Source organism: Rosa chinensis, chromosome 5, assembly GCF_002994745.2.
Source record: "Rosa chinensis cultivar Old Blush chromosome 5, RchiOBHm-V2, whole genome shotgun sequence".
In the NCBI taxonomy this organism is placed as follows: domain Eukaryota; kingdom Viridiplantae; phylum Streptophyta; class Magnoliopsida; order Rosales; family Rosaceae; genus Rosa; species Rosa chinensis.
This window is the reverse complement of record NC_037092.1, coordinates 58,032,730-58,043,489: the sequence shown is the minus strand read 5'-3', so window position 1 is coordinate 58,043,489 and position 10,760 is coordinate 58,032,730. Positions and strand designations below refer to the sequence as shown.

General features: G+C 39.6%; 1 protein-coding gene across 1 annotated transcript; it reads right to left on the bottom strand.

Annotated features, from left to right (window-relative positions):
- Positions 1-8,277: 8,277 nt before the first annotated feature.
- On the bottom strand, positions 8,278-9,992 carry LOC112165380 (arogenate dehydratase 3). Its single transcript, XM_024301874.2, has one exon. It carries the CDS (start codon positions 9,873-9,875, stop codon positions 8,604-8,606), a length of 1,272 nt encoding a protein of 423 aa, XP_024157642.1. The 5' UTR covers positions 9,876-9,992; the 3' UTR covers positions 8,278-8,603.
- Positions 9,993-10,760: the final 768 nt, after the last annotated feature.

Here is a 10,760-nt window from a genome sequence, read left to right as displayed (position 1 = left end):
GAGCCATCACTAGCTGATGTTTTGGAAAGCATGATGAAATTTTGCTTGTGCTGATAGATATCACATGAAACAATTATCAGCTTTTGATTCATTCATGCATCGGTCTAGCTAGACTAGGAATGCTTTTTTTGTTTGTGTAGTAGTTTAATTATCTAGTTAGATGTTTGGTTGTACTTGACAAATGCAACTATATAGTTACACTAATTATATGGATCAATGTGACTTTATATGTACTGTTCATTTGGTAATATATGTACTGTTTTTGTGGTAAAATATATGCTACATTGTTTCTGGAAAATTCTTCCAAGCTAGCTAGGTAATGAATGAACAAACAACAATTCACAAGAAGTTGTGAGAAGCAAGCTCAGACAACACAACCTCAAATAATCACACAACTGGTTTATAATGTTCACACAATAGTTGATAAAAAGAATATGTTGTCTGAGAGAACCTCATACAATTTGTTAACGCAATCCAAGTTGTCCAAGGTCTTATACAACAGAAGACAAAACCATGTGTTGTATGATGATAAAAGAGTTCAAAATTGAGGCTTCTCCTACAACAGTCACTGGTTGGTACCCAATTTGATTACAATATTCACACAACGGATAACCAAATATAGTTGTTGTGTGAACTAACAACCAACAACAAAAGAAAACAAAATTCTGTTGTGTGAGATTCATAACACACAACAGAAATAAAATGATCACTGTTGTCTGAGTAATCAACAGATAAGGGAGATAATTTTACTTTAGTTGTGTGTTACTTACCTCAGACAACAAATATTAAATTATATCCGTTGTCTGTTATAGTCTCAAACAACAAATAATCAGTTATATCCGTTGTCTGTTATTAGTTTCAGACAATAAAGAATGAGTTATATCCGTCGTGTGTTATGAAACTCAGACAACAAAGAATGAGTTATATCTGTTGTGTGTTATGAAGCTCAGACAATGGCAAATTTCCTTTTCTGTTGTCTGACTGTGCCGCGGCATCCTCGCACATGCCTGCGCAGAATTCACACAACGGAAACTAGTATTCTGTTGAGCAAAGTGCTATCACACAACGGTGAAATCACCGTTGTCTGATGTTTTAATCACACAACACTCACTTAGACCACGGTGAGCTTGGTCATCACACAACACAAATCCACCGTCGTCTGATGACCTTTTTGTAGTAGTGTTTCCAGTCCTTCGGAAACTACCAGGTGATAGGCTATTTCTATACACCTAAATAGATGCACAAAAATGTCTATAATTTAACCCTACAAGAATATCAAAAATAGTATAGGTAAGTAGGGATCGTTCCTGCAAGAGATTGTGGTCTAATCACTAATCTAAAGACTCAAAACAAAATACACCTAAACTGTCCAGTTATAAAGATCTGACTGGCAGATGACTCTAAACTATTCTAAATGTCACGAAAATTTACAGACAGACTCTAAACATGATTAACTAACTACTGACAAAATTTGATAATTTTTGAAGGTGTTTTGGTTGATGAACTAATTAAATAAAAACGAAACACTGAACTACTCCGAAAATAAAAAGACTTGATTCAGGGTTTTGAAAATCAAAGATAAAACAAGTTAGAAGAATTGCATCCACCACCAATCAATCAAGTAAACTAATCATGTTCAACCTAATTTCATTTATCTATGGATGAAGATGCTCAAGTTAACCCAACGCCTGAATTAACCTATTGTTTTTCCTTACTTGTATACTAGGTGAGAGACGCTCTACACCTAACCTATTTTCTAAAATGCAACCTAGGTTGACGCAACTCTAGATTTAACACAAAGAAATCATTACGCAACAGAAAAACGAGACATCACAAGGCATCTTAAGTACGACGAGTCTCAATTAACCTAGGAACCTAATCACTTGCCTTATAGACAATTTACTACTCTAGAACTCTCAACGGAACCCTCGAAACAAGGCACAGGCAATGATCATTCTTAGCAATAGAATCCTAAACATGCAATCTAAGTTGCGCACTAAAAAAAACATGAAAAGGAATCATCAATGTGAAGATAGAAATTAGGTTCTCATCCAATAGATAAACAAAACTAATTGAAAGTCATAATAAGTTTACAATCATGATTTGGGCTTCAAGCAGCCCCCTAACTAATAAAAACTAGTTAAACATAGAAGAAAACAAAATAAAAAAGGGGAGCAAGAGAGAGGAGAAGAGAGAAGAGAAGCCAAGAGTTGCTGCAGATTGATCTCCTTTTATATCCTTAGAGGTTGCCTTCATCTTTCTGTTGTGTAGGAAATCCAAAACCTAAAAGAATTAGGGTTCACATGCTTAGGTGGAGTTTCCTATTGGCTCTTGAACTTGATGACTTATTCCAACCATTCACATCGCCCATTAAGTCAAAATATGATGCACAAACTCGTCCTTGGGCTTTTCGGTGTGATTTGGGCTTCAAAACATAAATTCCCGTTCAATCTCATATTCACGCGCAGCCTGACCTTCTTGTACTAAATCGGCCATAACTTCTTCTAGAAAAATGATATTGATGAGCCGTAAAAAGAACTGGAAACTAGACATCTGGAGATTTCCATCAATATAAAGATCAACATCTAGTTCATTGTGAGCTAGTCTCAGTGATCTGTCGAAGTTGATTGATCTGCACAGGCAGATTTGCCGATTTTGCCTTTCAATCCCTCTTTTACTTCTTTTCTCCTTCTTTGCTCAAAATACCTATAAAACAAGTAAACAACGTAAATAACTAGAAAATATACTAAACTAACAAAGAAAGTATAGAGATTAACTTTATTAATATCACATAATTATGCTCCTATCACCAGGCTAACTAAGTAGCAGAACGTTATAACGTCCATTACGGGGGAGTATGTTTCCTCGTAGTTAATTCCAGGGCGTTGTAAGAAACCTTATGCCACAAGGTGAGCCTTATACCTCAAGACTTCATTTTTCTCATTACGCTTTATGACAAAGACCCATTGATGTCCTACAAGCTTTGCACTTGGTTAGGTTAGCACTACCAGACCAAATAACTGTCTCTGCCAGAGAATCTAGTTCTGGATGGATTGCTTCTTTCCATTTAGGCCAATCTGTTCTTTGTTGACATTCTGCAATAGAGTGCGGTTCAATATCATCGTGCTCTATGATTTTTTGAGCAACAGTGTATGCAAATACATCATCAATGTATATGGAAGATCTTTCCATCAACTCATACACACTCTCATAATCCATTGAGATTTCTTTGTTCTCTGAAATTGTTTCAAACATCAGAGCGTCTTCCAGTATTGATTCATTGATATAACTATAATTAGAGACAATCTCATGAGAAGGATTCTCTACATTGATGATTAATGGATTGGTTTGTGCCTTACTCGCCCTCTTCTTCCTTGGGTGAGTATCAGTCGAACCAAATGGTCTCCCCTTCTTCCTTTGGGGAGCAACGGCCTCAACAATATCTACACTAAGTGTGGTTGCAGTGCCTCTATCTGCAGCGCTGTGCCCCTTGTTGGGGACTTCTAACCTTGTAGACACATTTGCAGCTGGTATATGTGATCTCGTCACTTTTGTGATATCAGTAATCGCATCAGGCATCGAATCTGCTACGTTTTGAAGATCAATTATTCCTTTCACTTCACTTTCACATTGTGAAGTGCGGGAATCAAAATGAGACAAAATGGGGACAAACCACTACAATTCCTGTTGTTCCCTTAGAAAATCTTTTTTCTTATCTCCCCTAACGACGAAAAAACGGTCTCATCAAAGTGACAATTCGCAAATCTAGCGGTAAAGAGATCGCCAGTCAAGGGTTCCAAATACCAGATAATTGTTGGAGATTCGTATCCAACATAAATACCTAATTGTCTATGAGGACCCATCTTGGTGCGTTGTGGGAGCGCAATAGGCACGTATACTATGCAACCAAATATACGTAAGTGTGAAATGTCAGGCTCATATCCATTTACCAACTGGTATGCAGAAAATGGCTGGCTAGCAGTGGGTCTGAAACGAATAAATAAATCTGCGTGCAATATTGCATAAACCCCAAGCAGATATATGCAGGTTGGTGCGCATAACCAGTTCCCTAGCCACCATCTGTAGCCTTTTGATGGTGGCTTCTGCGAGACCATTTTGTGTATGCACATGGGGTACATGATGCTCTACATTGATCCCAATAGACATGTAATATTCATCGAATGCGTTTGATGTAAACTCTCCAGCGTTATCAAGCCTTATAGACTTGATAAGGTGATCAGGGTGGTGAGCCCTTAAATATATAATCTGTGTTAGGAGCTTTGCAAATGCAGCATTTCTTGTAAACAATAATGCGACAGGTGACCAGCATGTTAAAGCATCTACCAAAACCATGAAGTACTTGAATGGTCCGCATTCTGGATGGATAGGTCCACATATATCTTCTTGTATCCTTTGTAAGAATAGAATGTTTTGTTTTGTATCTTTAGCATTGGAAGGTCTCGATCTTGTTTTTACTAAAGAGCAGGCTTTGCAAAACAAGTGATGTGCCTTTGAAATAGTCAATGAAGCATAATGGGAGGGAGGTAGTGTTTCTAGTACTTCATAAGGCAATCGCTGCATTTGAGCAGTACTAGGACCGACACCTTGTAGTGTGGCAGATTTTTGTCCCGTTATATTTTTCACTCAAAAGAATGGATGTCCGTGTGAGTTCTTTAAAATACGAATCATCATGCCACGACCAGGGTGCCCTAGACGGTCATACCAAAGCTTGTATGAGTCAGTGTCCCACATTTCATTGTTGCTGATAGCATAGGATTTAATTATCCTAATAGTAGTGAGGTACAGTCCACTAGATTGACTCATTAGTTTCTCTAAAATACGTTTTCTTCCACATTCATTAGAGGTAATATAAAGATATTCGGTTCCATTCACAGTGAGTTTCTATATGATAACTATTGGCACGAATATCTTTAAAACTTAACAAGGTTCGATTAGCTCTTGGTGCATACAGAGCGTCTATGACTTTAAATATTGTCCCGTTAGGCAACAAAAATTTGGCAATTCCTTACCCTTTTATTACTTGTGATGATCCAATCATCGTGGTCACAGAGGAATTATAGGCTATTAATTTAATGAATAATTGTTTATTCCTTAATATGGTATGGGTAGTCCCACTATCAACTAAGCACTCAAGTTCTCCTCAATTCATTCTGGGTTTCGAGAAAACAAAACGATCCTAGCGCACACGCGTGTTGATGTAGGCATGTGTAATTATCCGAGGAGTCGATGCAGATCTGGTGGGTTCTATGCTCTGAGTTAGGCCGTGCGGCTTGGCTTGACGAGGAAAGACGTGATGCAGATCGGCTTGACAGATCTAGGTTTTTTGTTTTTTCTGGTTTTGTTTTCTTCTGGTGTCGACAGGAAAAAGAAAAAAAAATCTATGATTTTTTTCTCTTTTTGCTTGGCTATTAGCTCTGAGCGTGTTGATAACGTGTAAAAGTAAAATGGGGAAATTAGTCTACTCATTTCATTAGATAGTCCCTTTATATAGGATAAGGATTACAATGGTAATAGCAATTACAATAATGACAATGATGGATGATTGAGCTGTAACCGCTAATTCCCTAATTTCCTCTTTGTCAGTCACTTTGACGAACACACATAATGTGTGTTTCCTTTAAAACTATTTTATTTCTTGTTCTCTTTTTGGGGGGTGAAATTGACCATCATCAGTTGCAAACCACAATTCCTTTTACCATTTCACATGAATATTTTGCCATAGACATGTGCTTAACAAAAAGGAGATCGAGGTATGGTTTGCAAAAAAAAAAAAAAAAAGGTACGAATTTCATCCCTAATGTTTTTTAATCACAGGAAAAAAGTAATTCAGATAATTAGAATTACAAAATCAATTATAGGTGCGAATTGAGGACAGAAATATTGGGGGGGGGGGGGGGGGGGGGGGGGGGCGCAAAAAATCTTGGGAAGGAAATGCCGACGTACGTCAGGCAGAGGTAGGAAGCTATCATTGTGAAGTGAAGTAGCTATAAACCACCATTAATTAAGCAATTAGAAACTAAATTAAGATGCCAAAGCACAATGCTTAATGCTTCACCTACCACAACCCATTCATTCTCCATCATGCCCCTCCTTTCCCCACCAAACCCTGTCATTCAACTTCTTCGTAGCCTCTCCATTTTATTATTAATCTTATCCTCACCAAGTAATCCGATTTATTTCCAAATCATCGTTTTGGACATTATTAGTCGTACTACTTTTCATTGAAAAATAACACAATTTGGGTCCTAATCCAATCATTCAATGAGTAAGCTTTCGTTTTAAGATACAAAGAATATCTAAACCATTGTTTTGGGTTTACATGGAAGCATATCATTCACATACACTACCAATATCCCCTTATCATGGAATTATGCTAAGCAATCGTCATTTATTGAGATCGACACAACAAGTGCAATAGTTTTGTCAATAGCATTCTTTTCTCTACATAACGTATCAGAATCAACTGACATTAGTATTTTTTTTCTAAAGCCTAACAAGTAGGCGAAATGTCTAACTCAACAAATTTGTTCATAATGATTCGTTAGTAAAACAAAAAAAAAGAATGCGTTCACATTAAATAAAAGAAAATGCTACTACATCATCTGATGAACAGGTTTAATAAGCGTAGTAAGATTTTCTGGTATAGTGACGGTGTTCAAACTCATCTAGTTGGTTTGGTAGGTGTATACAAGCAAAAATGCCAAATTTTTAGCTTAATGTGTATGTTGGACTTGACTTGATGGCGCGCACTAGCTTCAAATCAAAGCTCTGGCTTACGCCTTGTACTCGGTTTTGGTTGGTGAGAGCACAAACTGAAATCCTGAATATTAATCAAAGCTATTTGAACAAACCCAACTCAAGCACGAGCTTCTCCAAACATTCTGATCAATTCTCAAATCTACTTGCCACGGTTAACTCTACCACTTCCTATAATAATGATGGAAGTTTGAAACTTTGATCCTCTCACCATCATACAGAGAGTTTTTATTTAGGTAACTTGTTCAACAAGTTTGCCTGACAGACCAATTCGCAACTATCATATAAATAATTTAAAAATTGTGGGGATATCTTAGGTAATTCGCATTCGTAGAGAATGACTATAGTAAATAATTTCATTTTTTTTAAATTTTAATTGGCCTTCACATTCCATCCTCAACTTTTTCCTTGATCAAATACTGATATGATTACAAATACACATATTGATCAATAAGTTATATGAAATCCACATGTTTTACTATTATTAGATTTTTATTTGAAAAAGTTTGATTTTTATGTTCGGTCTTTTTCATTGCACCATACAAAATTGTAGATGTGAAGTACCATGCATAGCTATTCATTCTCTCATTTTCTCCCCATTTTATTTTCATAGAATCTTTCAAGGACGGCTATGTGCCTGTACCATCAACAAAAGGAGAAAGTTAAACATCAGCGGAAACTTGTCTTCTCTTCTCCTCCATCTCTTGAACTCTCAAGGTTTCCACCAAAACTCTACAGGCGGGGGCCTTAATGCTGTGAAGGCTAAAATTGTCCTTTAAAATGCAATCGTCGGCAAACCTTGAATGACTTTGATTCGTTTTAACACAATACAGTAAAGTTACCAAATTGGTCTAAGAAATAGGTAAAACATTTTAAGACAAGAAAATGATACCTGGGTGCCAACTTGGACAATGAGATATTTCAACCAACAAGTTTAAACTTAAAACACGAGGGTGACAACGAGTGGTAGAACACAAGCAACACTCATCTTACCTAACTTTCCCATTGAAAATTGGGTGTGTTTCTTGTTTGCCAGAAGGATCGAGTGAAATCCTTTCCAAAATGCCAAGACAGATTCCAAAGATCTAAGTTAACGTTACTGGTGTTCTGTACGTTGTGGGTGTGACCAAAACATGGAGACCTCTTTTTCAAGAGTTTAATTTCCTAAACGCTCTCAACAAAATACAGTTGGAAAGGATCGTTTTCAGCTTTTTCTTAATGAAAACAAGTTGTTCTAATTGAGCATACTTACCACGTATTTAATGAACATGCAAAACATGTTACTCAATAATATCATACACAAGTTGTATGAAAGCTTAAGTCAGGAACATAAGTACAGACATATCCTTTAATAGTCATTCAATTAAAGGGATACATCCGATTAGTGACTAATAACAGAACACTAGGTCACTTGATAAGCATCAACCTCTAACTTGACAACCAAGTCTATTAAAGTGAAAGAAACTTTTTAACCAAAAAAAAAACCCCAAAGCCAATAAGGAACCAAAATCTTCTCAATATCATATACAAACGGATTGAAACCATCATGTAGACTTGATTATTTACATTTCTTACAGGTAGAGCAACTCCCACAATTTCTTCCACTAAAAAATGTACTTAAAATAAATATATTTACCCAACAACAAATTCCAAATTCTTTATCCCTTGTTGGTGGATTTTATGGCTGTGAGAGTCCATTAAAATAAAAATAAAAATAAAGAAACAAAGTGAATGAGAAAATCGAAATTAATTTTCCCCTCGGTCCTTCTGTATGGTAATAAAAATAATTTGCGCAGATGGGCCTAATAAATAAACAAATTGCGTTGCTAGTCACCCCGCGAAGGGCTCCAAGGGGTCATATCCATAGGGTAGCTTCCAAGGACCCTCAAGAAAGACGTGAACTCCTGGACCTCCGCCAACGCATTCTGTGCCCTAACCTCCGCCATGGAGGCCTCGAAGTCCACGTAGAACAAGTACTCGAAGTGCTTCGCCGTCCCTTCGTTCGAGTCGTTCACCAGTCTGATCGGACGGTTCCGGTGCGGCCGCGACTCGATCTTCGTCAAGCTTATGTTCCTGAACGCGAACGCCGATAGCACCTTGAACAGCACCGACGTCCCTTTGTCGTGCGCGAAGACTATGCTCGTCTTGAACGGCCGGTCCGTCCGGGGAATTATCGGCTCCCGGGCCAGCATCACGAACCGGGTCACGTTGCTCGAGTCGTCCTGGATCCCGTCGGCCAGGATGTTCAGCCCGTACAGATCGGCGGCGCGTGCGCTGGCGATTGCGGCCGTGTCGCGGAGGTTGTTGGCGGCGATGAACTCCGCGGCGCCGGCGGTGTCGTCGACTGCCTCGCGCGCGACGTTGAGGCCGAGCTTGGTGAGAGTGAGCTCGCACTGGGCCAGGGCCTGCGGGTGGGAGATGACTCGGGTCAAGTAGTCTTTTCGGACCCCCGGGAGTGCTAACAGGCAGTGGTGGACGGGTAACTGGACCTCGCCGACGATGTGGAGGCGGTGGCGGAGGAGAAGATCGTAATTCCGGTGGATTGAGCCGCCGAGGGAGTTTTCAATCGGCAAAACGGCCCGGTCGGCGATCCAGAGCTCCACTGCCTGGAAAGCGACTTCGAATTGATCGCAGGGAATGGCCTCGCAGTTGGGGTAGGCCTTACCGGCGGCGGCCTCGGAGTACGCGCCGGGAACGCCCTGGTAAGCCACGCGCAGCTGGGCGCCGTGCATAGGCGCCGGGGAGAGGTCGGCGATGGTGAGGGCCTTGGCGGGAGGGGAGGCCGGCTTGTCATCGGTGGAGGAGAGCTTCTCGATGGGGACGAGGTCGAGGTCAACGGAGGTCTTGTGGCCGTTGACCGCGGCGACGTGGTCGGCGCTTCCGGATTTTTCAGCGGGCTGCTCCTGGGAGGAGACGACCTTGCTGGCGAGAATGGCGCAGGAGCTCTGCCAGTCGGATCGGGTGGAGCCGACGGAGCTGTGGAAGTTGAGGGAGTCGGAGCGGTAGGCGCATTGGACGGTGAGGCGGGTCGGCCCGACCCGAGACGGGAGGGGAATGTAGGGCTTGAGGAGATAATTGGGTGGTAAAAGAGCCTGCATGGTGGTGGAGGGAAACAAAAGAAAAGATGAAATGGAAGAGAAGAGAAGAGAAGGAGAAGGAGGAGGAGTTCAGAGGTAAAGCTTGGTGTTCTCTCTGGAAGGGAACGTCAAGCTGAGAGAGGAAAGGAGGTTGTGAAGGGTTTATATATCGAGAGAGAAGAGAGGGAGAGTAGACAGGTCTTCGGGGGGAGAGGGAGGAATGGATAGTCTGTTGTGCTGTGCGTGTGTGTGTGTGAGGAGGAGATGGTTTGGTCAATCTCACACCTACCCTCGCTCACCTCACCGGCCTTTTTTTTTTTTTTTTTAATAAGTGGTCTTCATGGCTTTTTACGATAAGTAATTGTTTAAGAAAATTATTTAAATTCAATGACGCATGAATGGTGAAAAATAAAATAATTTAATTTAAAAATAATTTCTTTAACTAAAATATAAAAAATATAAATGTGGATAAGAATTTCACATTTATTTTTCATAACATAGTGCATTTTATTACTTTTTTTAGTGTGTATTTAACAAATTAGATAAGAATGTTTATATACGCATTCATAAGGTTCCAAATTTTCAAATAAAATACATTTGAGATGGATGCTTTTACACATCGATTTAAATGTTTTGGATGCTTTTAAGTTTTAAGAAAAGGGGAATAAAGTCCCGAGTTATAAGGTTGGTGGGTAATTTCCATATTTTCCTTTTGGGAAAGTTCAACGGTTGGTAAGGGTTGGTGGGGGATTTTACCATTTTACCACATATACTAGAGTGAGAAATGATACGGAAATGTGTGGCGATTGATGACGGGAGCGCACACAGACATGGATACATGTGTATTGTGTAAAAGCCAATCTGGCAGGGAGTGAAAGTGGAAAAGGCCATGTCCAATGGGCAATC